This window comes from Phycomyces blakesleeanus (genome assembly GCF_001638985.1).
Source record: "Phycomyces blakesleeanus NRRL 1555(-) unplaced genomic scaffold PHYBLscaffold_3, whole genome shotgun sequence".
NCBI lineage: Eukaryota > Fungi > Mucoromycota > Mucoromycetes > Mucorales > Phycomycetaceae > Phycomyces > Phycomyces blakesleeanus.
The window spans coordinates 1,012,726-1,037,107 of record NW_017265136.1 but is presented as its reverse complement, the minus strand read 5'-3'; the positions used below and the strand labels follow the sequence as shown (position 1 = coordinate 1,037,107).

The following is a 24,382-nucleotide window of genomic DNA, read 5'->3' as shown; positions in this document are numbered from 1 at the left end:
GCTGGGCAGGATCCGTAGCAGGACGATCCGTATGAAAAAGGTCTGGCGAGCGAGGATGAAGACAGACCTAGCGGAGCTCCTGAGTTCCAAGAGAATGCAGATGAAGATGGCCATCCAAATCCATTTGATGCTGATGCTGCTGTTGAGGTTATTGGTGCCGAGGATGATATTGGTGTTGATAGTGCTAATGCTGATGATGATTTTTTTGTTTTTGTTGTTGTTGTTGTTGTTGTTGTTGTTGTTGTTGCTGGTGCTGGTGCTGGTGCTGTAGATGATGATAATGTTAATGCCGATGGTGCCACTGACCCTGCTGCTGCTATTGAAGGTTGTTGTGCTGATGATAATGATAATGATAATGATAATGCTGATGATGATGCTGTTGTTGCTTGTGATTGTGATTGTGATGCTGATTGGATTGTGTTGTGGTTTGATAGGGAAAGGGATAGTGAATTTGTGTTGAATGAGTTTAGTGAGCTGAATGAGTTTAGAGTGCTAAGTGTGTTGAGGGTATTTGGGGTGTTGTGTGAGTGGGTATGAGCGGTAAGTGATGGGGGTGATAATGAGGATGCTGATGCTGGTGAGGATGCAGAGTAAGGGTCGTGGGATTGAGAGTGGTGAGAGTGGATACCGGATGGATTGTGGTGGGAGAGAAGAGGAGGAGTATAGTGGGATGAAGACTGGCCTGAAGAAGAGGTGGTTGAATGGGGACCTAGAGAGGTATAAGGGTTTGGATAACGGGTATCCGAAAAGGCACTGACGCGATACTGTGAGTGATAGTTGTTTCCAAATGAAGAGTCGGTGTGTGCAGATGGCAGGACATAAGATGCAGCCGATGAATAGAGATTGTTCTGGTAAAGTCCTTCCATTTTTTTTGTGATTTTTGATTTTTGTATTTGATGCTATTAATTTGAATTTTCTTTCTTTTTTGTTAAAAATTAAAATGAAATGAAATATGCCTGGTAATAAGATTAGTCAGGTTACCAGTAGAGGATACTATTGTTTTGACTTACAGAATATGACAGTAATAATGGTATTAAATTATGAAGTATATAGGTATAAAGAAGTGTGATTTGATTCAATAAAATTAAAATTAAAAAGGGGGTGGTCAGAAGAACTCCAATAATAATAATAATAAAAAGGGGAATAAAGATAAAGAGAAAGAAAGAAAGAAAGAAAGAAAGAAAAGAAAAAGAAAAAGAGCAAAGTAAATAAAGAGACAATAAATATTAAAAAATAATAAAAATAAAGGTTAATTTTATATTACATATATAAAAAGATGAAGTAAGTGGCGGAACTTAGACTTCAACAAGCCCAATCCTCTGAAATACAAAGACAGAAAAATAATAATAATAATTTAGAGTGATTGAAGGAAAAGGGGGGTATGAGATACAGAGACAGAGGCAAAGACTGAGGGGTTATGTGTATGAGAGAGAGAGGAAACAAAAATAAAAGGGGGGGAAATAAAATAAAATAAAATAAAATAGAATAGAATATATAAAGTGCCTCCTTTATTTATTTTCTCTTACACTATATAGTAATAGTAAGTGATTGACTTGTTTGTATCCATAAGGTTGCTGCAATGTGGTCAAATTTCACTGCACAAGCAAAACAAATAGCTATTTATTTATTTATATAGTGTGTGATATCCTTGAATATACTAAAGTATCGTAAAAGTATCTGGTTTGGCCAATAACAATGCATCTAAAATAGAAATTAGCAATTATACTTTATATACTTTCCTTTTATAGATATCTATGACTATATTACACATCTTGTAGTAATCACTTTAATTCACTTTGCACTCTTTTATGCTATATGTCTATTTGTCTGTATTGTCCAATGAATTGTAAAGAGAATAAACAAATATTGATAGTATAGTTTGGTTTATGGATATAAAGTATAAATATTTATATTTATATTTATATTTATTCTGCTACAATTTGTGCCTCTTTTGTTGTGGTCAGAAGATGTCTAGAAAATAAAGAATATGACCACAAGAGCATCTAGGATTAACATCCAAATATTTCTTAAATACGTAAATAGCTGATTATTCACAAAGCAACTGCTATTGAATAATCAGCAACTACAACCATAACCATAATCATAATTATTATTATTATTATTATAGAAAGAACATATATATATATATATATATATATAAAATAAAGAAACCCCTTGTTTATAAAAAGGGGAAAAAAATGGTGACAGATGTAGAATACAATTTTATTTTGTATCTTTCTCGAGTTGCAATGCAATCCACATCTGTACATTTGTACATTTGTACATTTGTACATTTGTATATATATACTGCAGGGAAATATATTCATTTTCTATCAATGCGCTTCGATGATTTGAACATTGGCCTTTATTTTATTTTTATTATATACTTAAATGGAAACAGCTATCTACATTTTAAATTATTTTTTTTAAAAAAATAAATAAATAAATAAATAAATAAAGAAATAAACAAGGGATAAAATAAGAAAAAAAAATAAAGGACACAAGGGGGTGGTCAAAGGTTGGGAGCGGGGGGTGTTGAATAGAAGAAGAAAGAAGAAGGAGGAGGAGTAGGAAAAGGAAAGAATATGAAAGTAAAATACACTATACTATACTATACAATGACTTGGCTTTAGTTAGGCTTTTGATTAACAAAATAAACTAAGCCAAGCCAAGCCAAGCCAAACCAAAACAAACCAAAACAAAAATCTATAGTATAATTAATTGATTGGGTTGGCTGGTAGACAAGCAAATAAGAAAATTGTTTAATACAAAGTAGACAAATGATACACCGGAACAGACCCCACAAAAATAAATGAATAAATAAATAAAATAAGGATGTATCATTTGATGACCATATTTGGAAATTGCCTGTTTCTGTGAGAAGCACAATGCAGCACATCTATCCAGACGACAGATAAAATATTATGTTTTGTGCTATTGTGCTATTGTGCCTTGTGCCTTGTGCCTTGTGCCTTGTAAACTTTGTCTTTGTCTTTGTCTTTCTTTCTCTCTTTTATTACATACATACATATGTACATATGTAAATACATATATGTATAGGTGTGTGCTGTAGTATGTAGCATAGTCTGTGTACAGACATAGATTTCTCTCTTTTTCTATATTTATTCATTTAACATTTGACAGGACATACAACGTATTCCTTGTATGCTATAGTCTTGTTAAATAGATTACTAGGTTGTATTTTCCTTATAGTATAAATATAAATATTATTTTTAATGATTGTTGTTGGTGTCACTCTGTTCGGACCGCTCAGATTTTATTTTATTTTATTTTATTTTATATATTTGGAAATATTGAAAAAAAAAAATTAAGAAAGAAGGACATTAAACAAAATGAGAAGTTACTTGATATTTTTATTTTATTTTATTTTATTTTATTTTATTTGTTGTTGTATCCCTTATTATGCACTTATTGGACAGTTTTGAGATTGATTCAGGGCAAATGGAATACAAACAAAAAATAGAAATATATATATACATTGCTCTTCTTTAATTTGAACCTTTTATTATTATTACTATTGCCATTAAACAGATAGATCAAATCAAATTGATTATATATCTATCTATCTATATATTCAAGTCCAAGCAAGAGTGTATTTAAAAGGATGCCTAGAATTTTAACTATGACCTGGCCTTGTGCTCAGTCAAATAAAAATAATTTTTTAAGTTGATTCGATTCGATTCGATTCGATGAGTTAGTTAGTTAGTTAGGTTTTTATAAATATTATTATTAATAATAAAGATTTGTGCGGCTAGCTTTTTTTTAAAAAAAAAAATTAAAAAAATCAATATGCAGAATAATGCAAGTTAAGAAAAAAAAACCCTTTATTTGATTCTGTTTATTTTGTATGCAGTAAAGTGTCTCACCATCCACAATTCGAGTTTTATTTCTGACCAGGCTGAACAAAGAAACAAACTAAGAATCAAATAAACAAACACATACAAAAGAGGATTTCATTAAAGAAGTATCTATATCTATAATTATCAATGACTAATCTCAAAGAAACAAACAAAACAAACCCACAGAATCTATAGTCTGGATTTTCTCTCACGGCCTTTACAATTAGTATTGACCAGACCACGATCTAGTATTCAGTATTCAGTAGATCATTGATCTGATCAACAAATAAATAAATAAATAAATAAATAAATAAAAAGGATCTTTTGTTCAAAAAGACAGACAAGTAGTCATTTGTATAATTTACACTAAATTTACTCTGCAGATGAGACCAAGATAGAGTGAGTCATTAGCTTATACCATTTGGTAGCAATAGAATATAAATCATTTCTCACATGCTTTCCAATCCAAGCAAATTCGCATAATCCCCTTTGCTTTCTTTTATCACCATTAATGTTATTAATAACAATCTCTAATTGATAATCTGATCCTTTAAATTATTTGGTCTTTAAGCCTCTAGTATATCATTAGTTGGATTCATAATGATGAGGTAATATAATCTATCCATCTTATCATTGCTCTTTACTTTAGTAGTACATTACACTCTATACAAAACTGTTCTCTCTTTCTCTCTTCTTTCTTTTTTTCAGAATAAATCATATTATCTAAGCCTCGGGCTATAATTGTGCTTCTTCATTTGCAATGGTCACTTGTAAAAAAAATAAAAGAAGTCTAGTTGTCATTGCACATTATAATATGAGATTCCTCGTCATTACAAAGGATGCATCTATAACAAAAAATTAAAGAAATTGTTTTGTAACAAATATATAAATATATAAATATAAAAGAAGACTAATTAACCAAGTTTATCTAAAAAAGACATTTGATATATAGATAGATATTGGAGTGCAAATAGAGTATCAATATCTTTTCACCTAATAAAATAATACTAATAAGCGTTATCCATACATACATATGTAAATATATAAAAGAGGGGGTTACTTTTATACATATTTTCCATTTTATATTACGATGAAATATAACCAAATAAAAAAAAACCGCTTATCAGTTAGTAAAAATAATAATAATACACCATGCCCTTTTCCCCCTTTTCCTTCTACCCTCCCTAACTTTCATTATCACTCCTTTTACTGAACCAATTTAAATAATTTAAATAATAAAACACTTTTCAGAACCTCTACACAAAAGCAACGCAGGTAGTTGCAATGACTCTCCTACGACCAAGCACCAACAATACCACTCCTTCACAGAGCCAATCTACTTCCTCAACCTTGGGAATATCAACACAAACACAACATACTCAACCAGCCTCAGACAAAGATGAGATCTGGTCTACAATCCTCAGAGGAGTAGCATCATCTAAAATGGTTCCTACAAAGAATGTCCTCATTCTTGGTAAAAAATAAAATAAAAAATAATAACAAGTAATAATCTCTTAATCACCATAATCATCATCATTTCAGGTGATCCTAAATGTGGTAAATCTACCTTGATTCACTATCTTAAACACGATCCTGGACCACAGACACCAAAGTTGGAATCAGACGACGTCCAACCTGGAACTTCTTTTGGTGTGTCTTCACATCCATACACAATGACAGTAGACAATCTAGACAAAGGTTCCATCAGCACGCTTGCATTAGGCTACACCTTTGTTGATGTTCAAGATGAAGAAAATGAAGGTAGGACAAAATCAATTAAAAAAATAATTAAACTTTCTTTCTTTCTTTCTTTCTTTCTTTTTTCTCTTTTTTTTTTAAAAAAAAAAAAAACAAACCAAAAAGAAGTGTGTATTTGAGATGAATTTCTTTATTCTCTCGATTACACTATTTTTACATGTGTGTAAATTATATTCTTTTAAAGAAAACTATGAAAATATTTGGTATTATTGTTATAAAGATGGTGATGAGAGAGAAAGGCAGAGTAGAGCTTTTTTTTTTTAAAAAAAAATTGGATTTAACTTGATCTATTGGAGTGTTATTTTCATCATAATCGTAACCATAATAATTGGGATTATAATTATGACAATCATGACAATTATTATCACAAGAATAATGATAATAATTCAATTTTTTTTATATGAATGTATATATTATATATGACAATCGATCACAATAATAATAATAATGTCATCAAACCAATACCAAAATAATAATACAATAATACAATCACTATCACTATCATAAAAGCCATGGCACGTCTTGGTCTTTATCAATTGGGCTTGTCGTCCCCAGAATATCAACCTCTGTTGAAATTTGCATTGAATTCAGACACATTGGCAGACTCGTTTGTAATTCTGTGTCTTGATTGGACCCGTCCTTGGAAGTTTCTTGAGACATTAGAGCGTTGGATCGATGTCTTGCAGCGATCAATACAGGAGATCTGCAAAGAAGGGAGTGTAGGAGAATCCTGGAGTCGTGGAAAGGCAATTGTGGATGACCTTCGCGAGAAAGGTAATCTAAAATTATATACTATACACCATATAATGCATTTATCTTTTTTAAAAATTAAATTAAATTAAATTAAAGAAGTAGTAATAGTATTTGCTTTGTTTTATGATAATTTACATACACTTATTTGAATTTACATTTACACTTACACTTACATTCACATCTACATACACATATACGCACGTACGCACGCACGCACGTACGCATAAAGTGGAGCATTTCTTAAAGACTTATTCAGAACCTACCGTCAACGCAGCCCCACCGGTGCCATCATCATCTACCAACACTGCATCAACTCCAACCACAACGTCTGTGCCTTCTACTCCACTCACCACAGGGTTTGTGTTGACTCCCCTGGTCACAACAACCACTGCAGCAGATCAAGTGACACTCCCTTTGACGCAGGGATGTTTAACTAACAATCTCGGTGTCCCGATGGCTGTAGTATGCTGCAAGGTAAATAAACCAATACAAAAGCTAAAAAAAAAAAAGAAGAAGAAGCATTGATAAACATAGCCGTAAACATACTCACATATATATTAACCTTCTTCTTCTTCTTTTGATTTTCATTTTCTTTTTGAAACACATGCATATCTATACACAAACACATAAAAAAAACCATAAAGAGTGATGCGATAAACACATTGGAACAAACCCAGGATTATGATGAAGATCAGTTTGATTTTATACAACAAACACTGCGTTGCATTTGTATGAAATGTAAGTCTGATAATAAAAATTAAAAAAAAAGGCACACATATATACTACAGCACACTACAGCACACTACAGCACAAAACACAGAATATTAACCGTCATATATATATATATATATATATTGTTTAATGATAGATGGTGCTGCTCTTGTATATACTTCTACTCTCTATCCTCACACCTTCCACAACCTGCGTCAGTACATTCTACATCGCCTATTGACCAGATCCACAAAAACCTTTCCATTTTCTCTCAAGGCCCAGGTGGTTGAGCGTGATTCGGTATTTGTGCCGTCGGGCTGGGATTCATGGGGAAAGATCCGGATCCTCAAGGAAGGTTTTGATTGTGAAGGTGTGAGTGCAGGCTGGGATGCAGATATAGAAGCTGTTGCAGACAGGCAACAACCAGGCGATCATGGCGCAAGAGGGCTTTACGAAGAAGCTACGCCTAATCCAGATACAGGAGACATGGTAAATAACTTAAACTTTTTTATTTTTATTTTATTTATTTTTTAAATCTATTTTTACAATTATATTTCTAGCCACTTAACATTCCTCCAGTGGTTGTGTGTGAAGATGAACAAGTGTTTTTGGAAAGACACTTTGAAACTCTTCAGCGCGCCCCAGAAATCCAGAATAGAAGCGGAACCGGTGCTGATGCATCATTGACCCGTCCAAGTGTCGTAGGACCCCTGGGAATTTCCTCGTTGGTCCTTGACACAGTCAAAAGTGAAGATTTTGAAAATGATCTTCCAAGACAACGCAAGGTAATGCCTTGATTATTATTATTATTATATAAAACAAGACGGCTAATAATATTAAATAAATCGAACATTTGAAAACCCACAGGAATCACCATTTGATAAACTAACCCTAGGAAAGGTAATAATAGTAATAGTAATATATGCGAGTTAAAAAATAAAAATAAAAAATAAGCTTACTAAATACAAATTCACACCCACACCCACGTATGTATATGTGGAAAATAGCTATCTTCAAGTGGTAGTAATGGTTCAATTGACAGACTACATGGCTTCGCAGGGTCTAGTGCTACATCCCAATCCCACCTTGGATCTCCGGGCTCATTGGGTGGCGGTATGATGGGCGAAGGTATCGGTGCTGGAAATGGTGGTATCGGTGGCATCAACAGCAGCAGCAGCATTAGTAGTAGTAACAGCAGCAGTAGTGGAGGTGGACCTTCACATGAAGTTTTGGCCAATTTCTTCCAGTCTTTGATATCCAAAAAGGCTCCCTTGACCGGAGCGACTCCCCTGGCCGGTTCCCCCAAAGGGGGATCCTCTTCTTCTTCCCTAAGCAGTCTTTTGGGTGCCCAATCCTTGTCCAACCGCAGCGAAGATGGTAAAGGACGTCCACCTCAAGTTAGTCGAAAAGATGTTTACAAAGAATTGGACAAGATGCCTCATTACACGACCAAGTAGAAAGCAAAGAGCATCATATTCATTTAATTCACTGTTTTTATTTTTTTTTGTTTTTTGTTTTTACTACAATTACAATTTTTGCCTGATGATTGTTAAGATTAGCACTATTATTAAAAGAAGGTCCCATAAGCTAATATGCTATCATTTATTGATTTTGTTAAAAAAAATATATTTTGTAATGGATCCTTATGGTCTGAATTATATCAACAGCAATATAACATTCAAAAAAATAAGAATTTCCTTTTCTATCTTATTCTTATATATATATATAATATTCGATATATTCGTATATAAGCTCAATCCTTCCAGAGACTATACAAAAGTGATTTGCGTTGATTTGTGCTTGTGCTCAGGGCAGCTTCAACAATAGACCAAATCCCCTTCTCGACTTGCTCTGCAGACTGGGCCGCATTGACCACCTTCCATGTGTCGTCCTTCAATTTCATAAACTGGTTTCTGACCTTGGTCTGTAATTCGCGTCTTTCATACCGTTCCTCACCATAGCCACCTCTCTTTTCAGCTTCATCAATCGAGAGATCCAAGAAAACCACCACATCAGGAGACAATAAACCAACATCAGGCTGCTTACACCAATTCAAATCAAGGCCCTTTATATATACATATACATACATACATACATATATATATATATATGTATATATATACATTTTTTATTTATTTATATTTATACACAAAAATATAACAAATATACGTATTATATTTTGAATTTATATGTATATATATATAAAAGAATAACATAACATATAATAGAATAGAATAAAGAAAATCGCATATTCTTTAAATATATATAAAATTACCTTTGCTGAAGAAAACGCAACACCGGAGAAGGCGTACCGGTCGACGACAAGAGTGATGCCTGATTCCAATGTATCTTTTATAGAGTTCCTAATAATAATAAAATAATGATAATAATAATAAAAAGACAAGCGATAAAGATGTTTAAGACACTATCAAAAGCAAGAAGATAAATAAATAAATAAAAGCAAAAAGGACATTTTTACATTGCTTCCCAGCGATTTGCAGAAAATAACAAATGTACAGCATGATCATCCAGTTCTGTTGCTTGTCGAAGATAACTGTCAATCATCTTGCCTGTTTGTGTTGTGCGATTAGGGAAATTGCGGTACTGAGCAGAATATCCTTTTGCTTGAAGCTGTTTCACAAGTTGATGGCATTGAGTTGATTTTCCAGATCTGTCACATCCTTCCAAAACAATAAAGAGTCCTCTCATATTTGAAAATATTATATAATAAAATTAAAATAAAGGGAGGGAGACGGGAATCACAGCTACAATAAAGATGCACTCTTTTTTTTAAAAAAATAAAATAAATAAATAATATATATCTATGGGTTGAGTGTGACTTGTAAGTTTTTTTTTTTTGAGAGATAGACTTGTATAAGGAGACCTTTTGTATGTAAAAACATTGGTTTCATTTTCTATTGTTCTTGAAGAGTGACAATTCAAAAGATTTCTTGTTTTATCAGACTTTACTCCCTAGGCTATAGAAACTTGTTCTTTAAATACCACCAAGATATATATATATATATATAAGCTCTTTTTTTTCAATTGAAAGGAAAAGAGATTAGGTTAGGTTAGATTAGGTCAGAGTGGGGTTTGGTGATCAGTAAAACAAATAATCAATTTGTGAAGAATATTTGTGTATTTATTTGGCTATGATCTGGCATACCATTTATATTTTTGTTAATTATATCGAAAGTTTCAAATAGACTGTTAAGTTTCAAAAAGTACATATCCAATTACCGATCCTTTTTCTTTTATTCTCTGTGTTTTCCGTATATATCCTACCCTTACCTTGAGAACGGCGGCCAAGAAAAAGCAATCGCCCCCAAACACATACAAATGTATTGTTAAAAGTACAAGGCTGAAAAGCAAGCTTGCAAAAATACTGAATATATTATAGAGAATAATATAATATCAAAAGAGAAAACGGAATAAGAGAAAGAACGAGTGCAGTTATTCTATTAAATATAAGCTTGAATATACATAAAATAAAAGGCTACAAGTGTGTTTTAATAATGCAACAAAAATGACTATCAAAGAAATCTATAATTAATACTAAAACACGATACCTATTGTTGAAAAATGGCAGATAAATATAAAATGAGCTTACATGATATCAAAATGTATATAACTATCAAGTCAATTTACAAGACTCATACTATACGTGTTATTCAAGTCACCACCCTTTTTTTATAATAAAAATGAAATTATAACCTCTTGACCCACTATCTTTGAATATTGCTACTCTAAATAACTAATTCAACCACTTACTATTTTGATATACCCTGAAAAACTTGTTTTAATTACTATTATTCTTATTGTTTGGGTGTTATTTACGGTCATAATAAAGAAGTGTCTAATGCAAAAGATAAAAGTGATAATTATGTTTAACTTCACAACCTAGAAATAAATAAATAAATCCAAAAAAAAATTGATTTTATTAACAGTTTAAAATAAAAAAATGTGCCCAAAACTGGCCCCTACAATAACCTCTAAAACTACCACCGAAATCACCTTTTATTTTCCTGTAAAGTTAGTCAACATACAATCAGACTTAAATAAACTCTTGCCCTTATATAAAAATTATCATACATTTCTAAAATACAAGTCTTATTTTTTATTTTATTTCTTGTAAAAACAATAAGATGTCCCTCAGGTCAATTGACTAGCTATAGTTGGAACATCGGCAAGAATTTCCCTGTGAAGCCAAATAAAGGCATAAAATCACAATTTATATTCTTCTACAGAGAACATACATTAATCTCTGCTGTCAAAAAAAAAGGTCTAAAAGCTAATAATACTAACAGTAAACATTTCAGTCTTTATTACATTATAGTATACTATCCTTTATGTTCCTACAGGTTCCGGTATGACCGGCTTGATTAATATACCTGAAACTCGAGTGGTTGTTGAAGAAAACCAAGAAAAATAATACCGCCGTAATTCCAGCCTGTCCTGTCTACTATTTCTTTGAGTCATAGTGCCTTACAAGTGCTCTACACCCTAGCATATGTACAGTAATAATTAATGCACTGGAAATGCAAGGCAGCATAGCATACTTCTTTGCAAGCAAATAATCCATATATTTGTCTTTAATATTCCAGAAACGATGTGTCTAGATATATATATATATTACCGGATCGGGTTTGTTATATGAATAAATAAATCGACTAATTCCAATCATCTCAATTTGTTCAATTTTTTATATCCCATATTCCGCCTAATATTCAATGAAGACGCGGTAACTACCAAAAAATTTCAGACAGGAATACTTCAAAGGATCCAAACAACTCTGGTGTAGATCATAAATTAAGTAGCACAAATAAATGGAAGTGTCGTTAAAATAAGCTTGCCCTTTGATGTTTAATCGACCACACTATCAGCGCAAATGCAACTATTAAACTGTAGATAAAATAATAGTATATATCATGAATGAAAAACACGGCGCTTTTGTGGACATCATCCGGAACACACACACACAAACCAATTTACTCTAAAATATAGCTACGGCTGAATTTATGATGCTTTATTACATATATTACCATTTTATTTTTATTTATTTTACTAATATTACTGGACCATCGATGTAAAATAATTGCTCATAAAACGTGTAAGAGTATTTCAATGGTATTCAGAATGACTTACCTGAAGCCACAACTTTCAACACACGTACCAACCTCTTAGATAAATCCTGTAGCAAATACATGACTTATGTACGTGTACAGAAAGTGAGCACAACTGGTTAAATAGCATCAATGTAAATCACAAGCAGCTCGCTATCAATCTACCCCTTAACATCCCGCAAGCCATTTACATCAATGTCCGGACTACCAAGCTTGCTCAAATCCTCATCGACTTTGCAATTCAATCACGCACTGAAAACCGTTTGCATTCATATCCTCCAACAAGTGATCCTGTCAAGAGTGATCCGTTCTTATACCTAATATCATACAATAACAGCTATAAATAATTCCTATACTCTCTCTGGGCCTACCTGAGAAATATATAAAAGTGGTCCACGTTGTATTGGTATTGCCGTGCATTCTGGTTCCATATCCACCCCGTCTTCCAGAGTTTCTAAATATAAAGCTTTCTTTGGAGTTGAGATTAAAGAAAAACCACATTCCTACTATTGGCATTAGCCAGTACAATAATAGGTATCCTCCATTTTTAACGAGCCACTGTTTTTTCTTTCTTTATAGATTTATTCGGCGCGTGGTCTTACTCATTATATTTATATATTACACTCTTATAATCCAACTTTTCACGCAGGTATTCTCTCCTTAAAACTCTTCATTTCTATCCTAGACTGTTAATCTCTTGTCTAGCTTTGCCAATTTACTTTTATTTTATTTTTTCTTTTCACAGGGGTTTCTTTTATTTTATACTTATTCTCAAGTGGTTTATTTTGCTCATTCAAAATTATTGAACTTATCTGGGTAGGCTATAATGTCAAAAGAGACCAGGCACCAGTGAACTCACGCAAATATATGTTTTTACGTATACACCTCAAGGGAAATGATCTCGACAAAATTAGACAACGAGTGATTATTGATGGGAATGAGTGAACTATACAAAGATTCAATTAGGATTATGTGTAATGTCGGGGGAACCCTATTTCTTCTACCTTTTCTTTTTCTTTTTTTGTTTTTTTTTTTAAAAAAAAGGGGGGGACTCGTTGTTTAAAACGATTTTAATATATATATATATATGTATGTATGTATGTTGCCCACTACCAAGATGAGTGATGCATTATCATTCTCTAGGAAGTGGGTATGTTTGTTCAAAGTAAAGAAAGGCTAAAACAAGAATTCAACTTGAGAATAAAATAATAATAAAATGAATAAAAGAATCGAGACTTGTAGTGTGTGTGCGTATGGCTGTGGAGAGAGAGATCCTTAGAAACTCAAGACATCTTGAATTCTTACTTTGATCTGTCTAATGTCAATTCCGTACAAAAAAACCATTGAATGCTTCCTGTGGCATGCGACAACCGCAGATATATTATTTACAACTTTCTAGGGATTCGTCACGACTTCCAGAAATGAAAAAGAGAGGGAAAAAAGCAGTGTTCAATTTTTGTGGCCCAAAACAAAAAAAAATACTTTTTACAGTCCTTGTAGTACGACAATAGATTAAGTACTTGCTTCTTTTACACTACATACTACTTTATTCAAACTTTTGTAATTCAATTTTTTTTCAATATCATTTTCTTATTCTGACAAAAAATGAGTATTAGTATTTCTGCCATTAAAGATTTTATCTTCGTCCAAATTCGTTCTTTCTATAGTATATTCAGATTAACCAAGGCTAGCTACTAATATTTTCTTTAGTCATCCCAACATTCAAAAATATATTTTCTGCGTTGTGTGTTATATAGAATAAGTCTTTTACCAAGAGTTATATGGTCTATTAACACACAGTTTTTTGCTACACTAATATTACAAATCTATGCCTTGGTATAAGTATGTATTTGTTAGTTTCATAATTTTGACTATACATATGTTATAAAATTCATATCTCAATATATAAGTATAACAAGCTTGTTATCAAATGCGATGCATAGACACACAAAAACCAGATATCTGAAAAAACTGATTAATAGTTCATAGTAGATACCGTGTGAACTATTATGATAGAAACGTGCCTTCTTGATATAATATTTAATCTATACAAATACATATTGGTTTTATATATATATAACTTGAAAATATTAAACACACAATAAAATACATAAAAATAAAACGATTAGAAATAATAGAAGAATAAAAAATATCGGTTTCAGTCGGCATTTATAATATTATTATTTTTTTTTGAGAAATCAATATTTATTCAAAAAATAAAATTTATATAATTCTACTTTTCTCGACTTCTACTGATTGTATTTGTATGCTTCTTGGCTCTATCGATAGCTAATGACGAAGAGTAACTGAAAAGTGGCATTAGAGGCGCATTGTCGGTCTTTAGAATTTTTTCGGAGATTGAATCATGCTACGATTAGATGGCCGCCGGAATTTGGTATAGTGCGCAGGTGGGTAAAAATTAAAATAAATCAAATATTTCCGCCCTAGCCGAATATCATATATATACTAAAAAAAAATAGAATTTATCTAAAAAAATTAATATGTTTATTCACAATTTTTTTGAAATGCTAATTTATTATAAATATAATAAAAGCATTAAAATAAAATATAAATAAATAAAAAACAAAATAATAAAAATAATAAAAAAATAATAAAAAAATAATAATAAAAAATAAAATAAAAAACAAAATAAAAAAAAATAATAATAAAAAATAAGAAAAAAATATAAAACCCAAAATATAAAAAAAAACAAAAATAATAATAATAAAAAATTAAAAAAAAAAACTAAATGTTGATTTTATACTTCAGCTAAATAGTTTATTTTATATTAATTTTTTTGTTTGCTATACTATAATAAAAAATATACTCTAGAACTATAATATCTCTATTTATATTTCATTTCTTGAGATTTTAACTTTTATAATATACTTATTATAACAAGCAATCACAAACCTTCCCTTGATATGTAAACAGACTTTTCCTTTACACCTCTTTAATTTAATAAACAAATTATAAAAAAAGAAAACTCATAACAGTAGTATTATACTGTTGTTTTATTACAAAAAAAAAACTGTCAGACATTATTTTGATGAATCCGTACAATCTGAAAATAATTAACCACAATACCTCTTTATGCGCAGTAATATCTTCCTGAGCATTAACCAAAGTATAATGACTTTCCTTTTATTTAAATCTAATATAATAGCTAATGCAGATAATGCGCAGTATTACTTTAGAAAACTATATATGACAAATCAATTCATATACATAAAAAGTATCTTTTATCCTATCTTTGATTTTACATATACTTCTTGATCCCCAGTTGGTTTGACCTTTTGACTTTACTATAGTAAAAGAAAGACCAACCCAGATCAGAAACAAAAAAACGACGCAAAAAAATCGAAATAAAAGAATGATATCACGTAGGGTCGAACAGGGGTGCTCAGAACCAAAACACAACGCGATAACACTTAAGCTACGCAGCAACATTTAAACATCTTTTATTTAAACCAAAATAACTCCATTAACAATACACATATAAAGATTATAAAAGAGTTGTGAATATATATAAAATGAAAGATTAAATATGATTAGAGTATGTAACTTATATTTGATGAGATGATTGGATATGACTTGGATATTGACAAGTGTGAATATATATAATGTGATAGATCCAATAGTATTGATTAATATCAGAGATAGATAAGATGTTATAGGCTAATATTAGTAATAAATCAAATGTTATTGGCTAATATTGATTATATATTACATTTTATTAACTTATATAAGTCGTAAATTGGATGTGATAAATATATATATATAATACAGATTGACTGTTATTGATTTACATATATATCAGATCAGATAGCATTTATTTATATATATACTAGATTGGTAGTGTTCAGCTTATATATATATGAGATTAACTGTTATCCACTTATATATATATATCAGATTGGCTGTGATCTACTTATATATATATCAGACTGGATATCATATGTTTATATATAGTGCAAATCACCTGTCATCAACTTATATATATATGCAACTGACAGACAACAGCTTATATATATACCCAATTGGCAGACAACAGCTTATATATATACCAGATCGATTATCATCAGCTTATATATATATCAGATTGACTGTGATCCACTTATATATATATCAGATTGGATATTATATGTTTATATATAGTGTACATCCTCTGTCATCAGCTTATATATATACCCAATTGGCAGTCAACAGCTTATATATATACCCGATTGACTATCATCAGCTTATATATATATCAGATTGACTGTGATCTACTTATATATGTATGAGATAGACTGTTAATAGCTTATATATGTATAAGATTGACTGTTATAACTTATATATATATATCAGATTAGCAGTCAACAGCTTATATATATGCCAGATTGGCAGTCAACAGCTTATATATATACTAGATTAGCTAATATCAGCTTATATATATACTAGATTAGCTAATATCAGCTTATATATGTATGAGATAGACTGTTAATAGTTTATATATATATAGCTGATTGGCGGTCAACAATTTATATATATACCAGATCAGCTATCATCAGCTTATATATATATCAGATTGAGTATCATATGTTTATATATAGTGTGAATCACCTGTTATCAGCTTATATATATACCTAATTGGCAGTTAACAGCTTATATATATATCAGATCGACTATCATCAGCTTATATAAATATATCAGATTGATAATCATCTGCTTATATATATATGAGATCGGCGATCATCTGCTTATATATATATGAGATCAGCAATCATCTGCTTATATATGTATGAGATCGGCAATCATCTACTTATATATATACCAGATCGGCAATTATCTGCTTATATATATATATGAGATTGGTAACTATTGCCTTATATATATATATGAAATCAGCAATTATTGGCTTATATATATACCAGATTGGCAATTATCTACTTATATATATATGAGATCAGTGATCATTGACTTATATATATACCAGATCGGCGACCATTGACTTATATATATACCAGATTGGCGATTATCTACTTATATATATATGAGATCAGTGATCATCTGCTTATATATATACCAGATTGGCAACTATTGACTTATATATACACTAGATTGATGATCATTAATTATATATATATGAGATCGATGATCATCTGCTTATATATATATGAAATTAGCAATTATAGGCTTATATATATACCAGATTAGCGATTATCTACTTATATATATATGAGATCAGTGATCATTGACTTATATATATATCAGATCAGTGACTATTGACTTATATATATATCAGATCGGCAATTATTGGTTTATATACACTGGAAAAGAGGTGCGGTTTTCTTATGTGTAAAACTGTAATTAATTATGTGAAAAGACCAGGTTTTACGATGTGATCAGATAGTTTTTACAAGTGTATGAAGCTGGCTTACTCATAGGTGGTAAGACCAACTTTCGAACATAGGAAAAGGTCAGAACAGCAGGATAGTAGGATGTGTTTGCATTTTCTGTATATGGGTTTTTACCACATGCACTAAAACGGCAACTCAGAATTACGTTTTGTTGTAATATATCCTACCGCTTTCCGATTAAAAGAACGATAAATGAAAGATCGATTATACGGATATGCCAGTTTTTACATTGTTTAATTTATGGATATGCCAGTTTTTACAGGGTTTTGTTGTATTTGAATTTATTTTATCCAATCTTAGAGACTTCTTCTTATACTGTTTGCTTCCATACACTTCTCCGATCTTTAATTTATTTATAATAATTATTGGTTTATTTTGTTTTTATTAGAAAGAAAAGAATATTCTTAGGTTTATAGTACAGTGGTTATATTTAATATTCAGGAACATTCTGGCTAGTGTTCTATCCTTCATACAATTTGAAATGGCCAATGTTCTGATAAAACAAGTATTCTCCAAACAATATCTCCCAGAGAAAAGCCCAGTTGTGTGTTGCTTGCTTGTAAATGGTTGTTCTATGAAATTAGAAAAGTGTTAACTGTTTGAACAAGAAATCGTGGATATTAAGAATATATATATGTAATTATGCTTGCAATATAATAGCTTACCAGAGACAAAAAGAAAAGGCGTCATGAATGCGAACCATAGTACTCAATATACTTTATTTGGCTATAAAAATGCTGAAAAAAAATTATTTTTTGTGAACTGTGTGGTAGAATATTTCATTTACCTACCCGAAGCAAAAGGATTTATTTGCAGACCAAGAGAGTACATAGGAGACGCTAATATTGTCTTCAGTAAATGATATACATTAATATACAAAATAAATAATATTGTTATATGTACAAAAAAAATTACCATGTCAATGACACTCGTATGAAATGAAAGTTCTTGATTCGCGATGTGCTCATGAGAGGGAGGTTCATCTATAATAGAAATTATGTTAAGCCATGTGCTTATTAAAAAGAGATAGATTGAAATAAAATAAAATATTACCGTGTTCATAACCGTGTTTAATAGTAGAGAGTAATTTCGGCGATATGGCCTATACAAAAGAAAGGAAAAGGTCAGGATAATTTTATAGGATGACAGCATAAAGTATATTTACTAACCTTAGCTAATCCGGATGGACATTGTGAAGGGGATGCATCAGAAGGTAACAAAACACGAGTGTCTGTAGTAATAGAAAACAATTATTATCATTTTAGTTATATATATATATATAATATTAAAGAATAAGATATCTTACCAAGAAAATCTGTGAATATAATAAATGTTGGAAAGAGAGAAAAGAGAGAAAACTTGTAAATGAAAAAAAAAAAACAAAAAGAACAAAAGACCAAAGGGCCAAAAGGCTGAAAGACAGAAATCATATATTGGATTGAGTTGAAAAAAGCATGTTCAAAGCCGATTTGCACCCCGTTAATTCCAGGAAGTATTAATAGAGATACGCGTATTAAAGAAATCCTGAGTATTTACAGCAACAAGTGTAATATAATAAATGGGTTCTTGCTTTTACTTTTACCATCTTTCCATTAACTACACTTTATTCTTTCGCTTAACACCTAACTTCTTTTGTATGTTAATAACACTCTATATATACAATGAATAGATATATAAAACAAATATAATTAACAATCAACTCATGTATAACATTTTATTAGATAGCTTTCAGACCATGGTTAACAATCGTCAGTCAATTGCCCCGGCTCCATCCCCGGAATATACTGAGCTTTTAAGAAGGCTCACCGCTATGGAGGAAAGTCTCAAGACCATGGATTCAAACATTGGCATTGTTATCAAGGGGAACAAAGATTCATTGGAAATACTTGATAGCGTTGCCGATGCCTCTGGAGAACTTCTTGCAGTTATTGCTCCTACCACTATACCTGCTTCTGCTTCTGTCCCTTTCGCAGCTTCTTCCGTTGGTTCTACTCTGGATTGGTATACAACACCTTCTGAGGCTTTGTTTGGTATCTCTTCTGCTGCTCCTTCTGTTGCTCCTTCTGTTGGTCCTTCTGTCGCTCCTTCTGTTGGTCCAGTGGTTCTTACTGGTGCAAACGCTGGTGAACTTAGTAAACAGGATCGCACTAGAGTTTTAGTAAGTGTTGAGATGTACAGTAGCTCATCAACATAATATCTCACACTAAGTATAGGCTCTTATCCGAGGAGAGTTGAAGAAACACAACTTCAAATCAAATAAGCCGGAACTAGTTGCAGCTAACGACAGCAAGCGCAGTTGGGATGTTAATGTTGATTACAGACTTCCACCCAACAGACAGCTGATGCATGACCTTCATGCATACCTGGCTCCAAAGGTTGTTGGGACTAGTGTTCGACAGGCCGATATTAGCGATTGTATCTACACAAACTTTTGTGGAACGAGACGCCGAGTCAAGGAATCCTATGAAGCGCGCAAAAAGACAAATTCTCGGTCAAGAAAAGCAGGTCGAGAGACCGATGTATGTTAGAAGTATATTTTGATTGCAAATTAAATGTATTCATATTAATACATTTATAAACTAGCATTTTGACCGTCGCGAGCTGACCTACCATACATTCAAGGCTGAAATTGATATGAAGGTGGGTAAGAGCTGCGACGGACTCTTACAGAAAGAAGCAATGTCTGAGGGCGAATCTGAAGACGATATGCCTGGAGTCTCGAGCAACCGTGCGATTCGTACAGTGCGTCCAAGTTGGAGAAGCGATGAGGTAATTTCTTTTGTTTACATTATTGTATATAGCTTTTTTTTGTTTTTTTATGTATTTAAATGAAACAGAACTTTGATTAATCACTTATTTGTATTTAGTACAATCACTTTCTTGCAGTTGTTGATGATTTTATGCGTAATCGCATGGACTTCAATTCGCGTCAGATGTTGAAGAGGTCCTTCGGTAGAGATGCTGTTTTAGCAGTCCCGCCTAGATTGACGTCCCTTCTCCCTCACTGGGCTTTTAGAGATGAGTTTCAATAAATTTTGTTTTCTTATCCTCTACATCCTCCACATCCTCCATCTGACAATGATAAACGTACCAACAAATACAAACACTATGATTATTCTTTTCTGTGTGCCTTTAAAAAAGGGAGTTATAATTTTATTATTTTTTAAATGTATTGTTTTTTTGGCAAAGGAATGACCAGCATCTTTTTTACTTTTCTGCGTGTTGTATGCTCAGCAGTTGCTACTTCTAACATAATTCTATGCACTGGCAATACACATTGGAAATCGTCAGGAGAAAATGTTGGAAAGCAGGTTTCAACGTGTTTGTACTCTCGCGATTTATCATTTTCGGGTGTGTACCATTTGATAAATGCAAAAGTATGTTGAGAATTGTGAAGAAGTTGTGTTGGGCGGCGATGGGTGCGGAGCAAGGGAGTAAGGGATGAAGAGGTGGGTGGAGGAGTGAAAGAATGGGTGAAAATGTACTGTATTTGACCCGTGTATGCGATGATATGCTCACCAGTACTTCCAATGAACTTTGCTTGTACAAGAGAGCCACGACTTCCAGATTCACCTTTACCCTTGTAGACCTGCCCAAGGATGTTGATGTATTTCAACAGGGTGATTGTATTGTCGACAAAGTATGGTGATTCCGACGCTTGTTGAAAGTGAACTAATTGTTCATTGTTGTACGCAACTTTGTAGTATTGTAAGAGATGAACATAGTGAATGTCACTCATTGTGGTAGCGGATTTTAATGATAGAGGGAATGCGGAAGGAGGGAGAGGTTCGTTGCCTTTTACAAGTACATTTGGATCTTCAGAAGCCTCGACAAATGACTGTATGCGGAAGGTACGTTGACGGATGGATGGAATGGTGGCGGGTGTAAAGGAAGAAGTGAGTTTGGTAAGGAGAGGAAATGCAGATGTCTGGCGGGTACTCTGAAGGAAACTGTTGACAAGATCGTCTTTGTGCACATCTTCAATAAATTTCTTCATAAATGTTTCTTCAAACCCGATCTTCCTGTTTGTCTTCAAATTTTTTAACAACCCGTTAAACCGCTCGAACCCAAATAGCCAATAACCGTACACTGGTCCAAAATCACGAATTGTATCTCGAAGATGGAGGTGTAGGTGCATATTACAGGTGAGGATTTCGGCGTTGTACAGCTCGTCACATCTGGTGCAAAAAGTTTGAAGAAACTGATGGGCAGTGTTGACTTCATCGAACGTGATCGTTGGCTTGATCAACAGGCGGCATGCATCAACAAAGTTAATCCAGTTTTCGAATCTGTCTTTTGCAAGAACATCTTTCAACAGAACTGGCGAGTATACGAGCACCCATGACTTCCACTCGTCTGCCTTCATATACGAAAACTGCTTTCCTATTTTCGAGTTGAAAGAGGTGTATCCACCAGGCACAATCATCGTTTCTGCAGTCTTCTGCATTGCCGCAAAATCGCCATCTTGAATGTCTTCGTCTTTGATCCAACGATCCATCAATCTTTTAGGCGTTCCCAGGAATAAATTATGCATGGGATCGATGATCGTTCCACGTACTAGATCAAGGTATCCAAGGCGATGCAACTGCGACCATCGAACACCATTTTCGACCTCCAGCCGATGCCTTTCTGAGGGGGTACTAGCACTTTCCCACTCCTCAGCATGCAACCTGTTCTCTACACCGTCACGAAGCACCCACCGAGAGAAGTCAAACCCACGAAAGTCAACATTGACACCGTTTTCCAAGCGAGGGAAATGTCTGTTGCACTTGTAACATGCGCATGTACTGTTGTGCGAGGTGAAACCACTTGTCTTTCTTGCTGCCGGGATGTCACAGGCCACCATCATCAATGCGGCACGGACGCGGACACCACTAGGACACTCGAAAGTTGGGATTGCCAGTCCCTCATACAATCTTATCAGATCATCTACCATAGGCCGGAGATAATGGTTTATCTCTTCGGATTTGGGTTCCTTCGGGCCAGGCATCAATCCTACAAGAAGTGTGTTCTCTGGCTTGTATCTTTCATTGCGAGGCAGATTGTTTACTACCAGGTATATGGCACCAGTCGAGTGCGTGACGTTATCGAAAGGTTGAAACCAGTCGATGTTGAGAGTCAACATTAATGAACGCGAATCCTTTGTGAATTGCACGCCATCTTTGTCTTTGAGCTCCTTCCACATGGCACCGTCGTATATGTCACACATCGTATCCACCATCTTCAGCTCGTGATTCCAATGTCTAATTTTATCCTCGAATCCTGGACGAAGAAAAAACATTCGTAAAGTATTAACGACGGACTGGTACAAGTATGAACGCTTGGCCACCAAAGCACCCGATGCTGATGTTTTCGTCAATTGGCAGTTGCAAGACGAGCGTGCACCAAGCTTTACGAAATCGCAATGAGACGGGACAGATGCACTTTCTTCGTACACATTGTGACAATCCTGACACACAACAAATTTCTTTATGCCTTTGGTCATGGCTGAGAAACCTGTCATGCGCTGAAGACCAGGAAGGCTCAAGGGCAGTTGGAAATCCTGCTCGTAAATTGTCAAAAGCTTGTTGATGAACTCGATCAAGACAACGGCGCCCTTGTCAACCACATAGCGGGAAGCGAACATCACCACAAAAGTAGCAATGAACCTGTGCACTGGGTTCTGGGGCATATCGGGGGTGGCAAAAGGGTCTATTATAAAAAAAAATTAACGCTTTTTTTTTAAAAAAATTTTTAACACTAACTGACCTTCACTATTCAATTCATTGTCGTCGAGCTCAATAACATCGTCTTCGCTTTCGTCTTCACTGATTTCATTGCTGTTGCTTCCACTGTCATCATTGTCGCCATTGCTGATCGCGTCATTAGTAACGGAAACGTCTTCAGTGTCAGACATTGAAGCTCCTTCCCAAACAGGTGAGTTTGTCTGAGTGTACGATTCTTCCAGGGCTCCGGGTTGATGGGTTAAGATAGCTACATTTAGAATATAACACTTGGTTAATATCTAACGGTATCTGAATTAAATAAACCTTACGTTCATCATCGACCTCCATCATATTTCTTTGGGTAGACATGTCTATTACAACACGTTATTTCATGGATTACAATACAATTAAATAAATTCAAATATTGTACCCCTTTCACATCTTATGGCATTTAGTCTTGCCCTTTTGTTATGACGTTGAGCAGTTCTTCTGGCAACAAAACTATAGCCGAGATCGTTCTGACTACATCCAGCACAATGGCACTTTTCGTTGTAGAGTTCAGGAATTGTGGACATAATGTTTATTTATTTTTACTTTGAAGTGTTAAGAGAAAAAGGAAACAAGTACAACGTTTACTAAATTTACTATGTCTTTATAATGAAATGTTATGTCTTTATAATAATAATAATAAATAATATTTTCGCCTGTTGTATCCAAGCCAATAGAAAACCGGAAAACAGTGTTTTCATCTTGAACACACAAAAAAAGCTGAGATGAAAAAATACCCCAGATTTTCTATTGTTATAATTTAACTTTGTACATGGTAATTCCCGTATGTTTTTCTAGTGATATATAAGTCAATAATTATCAATCCAATATAAATATAAGCCAATGACAGCTGATCTGTTATATATATAAGCTGATAACAGCCAATCTTATATATATATAAGCTGGTAATAGTCAATCTGATATATATATAAACTATTGATAGTCAATCTCATATATATATAAGTGGATGATAGCTGATCTCATATATATATAAGCTAATAACTACTGATCTGGTTTATATG

At 33.0% G+C, this 24,382-nt stretch overlaps 7 protein-coding genes across 7 annotated transcripts; 3 read left to right on the top strand and 4 right to left on the bottom strand.

Annotated features, from left to right (window-relative positions):
- Positions 1-306: 306 nt before the first annotated feature.
- PHYBLDRAFT_185207 (hypothetical protein) lies at positions 307-1,133 on the bottom strand (the record flags this gene model as incomplete). The annotated part of the gene is made up of 2 exons (XM_018439046.1): positions 1,011-1,133; positions 307-956 (listed from the first exon to the last, which is right to left on the bottom strand). A coding segment is annotated over exon 2 (558 nt), but the record flags the coding sequence as incomplete, so codon positions are not given.
- A 4,011-nt stretch (positions 1,134-5,144) lies between these two features.
- On the top strand, positions 5,145-8,539 carry PHYBLDRAFT_140537 (hypothetical protein; the record flags this gene model as incomplete). The annotated part of the gene is made up of 9 exons (XM_018430425.1): positions 5,145-5,334; positions 5,403-5,621; positions 6,129-6,392; positions 6,601-6,845; positions 7,016-7,109; positions 7,240-7,571; positions 7,643-7,867; positions 7,950-7,982; positions 8,090-8,539. The coding sequence occupies 9 exons, from the start codon at positions 5,145-5,147 to the stop codon at positions 8,537-8,539; spliced, it is 2,052 nt and encodes a 683-aa protein (XP_018297121.1).
- A 296-nt stretch (positions 8,540-8,835) lies between these two features.
- Positions 8,836-9,791, bottom strand: PHYBLDRAFT_18573 (hypothetical protein; the record flags this gene model as incomplete). The annotated part of the gene is made up of 3 exons (XM_018439130.1): positions 8,836-9,147; positions 9,358-9,445; positions 9,562-9,791. 3 exons carry the CDS (start codon positions 9,789-9,791, stop codon positions 8,836-8,838), a joined length of 630 nt encoding a protein of 209 aa, XP_018296500.1.
- A 2,427-nt stretch (positions 9,792-12,218) lies between these two features.
- Positions 12,219-12,552, top strand: PHYBLDRAFT_140535 (hypothetical protein; the record flags this gene model as incomplete). Its single annotated transcript, XM_018430424.1, has 2 exons — positions 12,219-12,251; positions 12,352-12,552. 2 exons carry the CDS (start codon positions 12,219-12,221, stop codon positions 12,550-12,552), a joined length of 234 nt encoding a protein of 77 aa, XP_018296499.1.
- Positions 12,553-18,268: 5,716 nt separating this feature from the next.
- On the bottom strand, positions 18,269-19,037 carry PHYBLDRAFT_163565 (hypothetical protein; the record flags this gene model as incomplete). Its single annotated transcript, XM_018434833.1, has 6 exons — positions 18,269-18,323; positions 18,395-18,456; positions 18,523-18,590; positions 18,661-18,709; positions 18,777-18,838; positions 18,914-19,037. The coding sequence occupies 6 exons, from the start codon at positions 19,035-19,037 to the stop codon at positions 18,269-18,271; spliced, it is 420 nt and encodes a 139-aa protein (XP_018296498.1).
- A 272-nt stretch (positions 19,038-19,309) lies between these two features.
- PHYBLDRAFT_163564 (hypothetical protein) lies at positions 19,310-20,639 on the top strand (the record flags this gene model as incomplete). The annotated part of the gene is made up of 4 exons (XM_018434832.1): positions 19,310-19,765; positions 19,821-20,126; positions 20,191-20,376; positions 20,475-20,639. The coding sequence occupies 4 exons, from the start codon at positions 19,310-19,312 to the stop codon at positions 20,637-20,639; spliced, it is 1,113 nt and encodes a 370-aa protein (XP_018296497.1).
- Positions 20,640-20,770: 131 nt separating this feature from the next.
- On the bottom strand, positions 20,771-23,887 carry PHYBLDRAFT_163563 (hypothetical protein; the record flags this gene model as incomplete). The annotated part of the gene is made up of 5 exons (XM_018434831.1): positions 20,771-22,192; positions 22,904-23,298; positions 23,356-23,580; positions 23,642-23,683; positions 23,743-23,887. 5 exons carry the CDS (start codon positions 23,885-23,887, stop codon positions 20,771-20,773), a joined length of 2,229 nt encoding a protein of 742 aa, XP_018296496.1.
- Between the last annotated feature and the right edge of the window lie 495 nt (positions 23,888-24,382).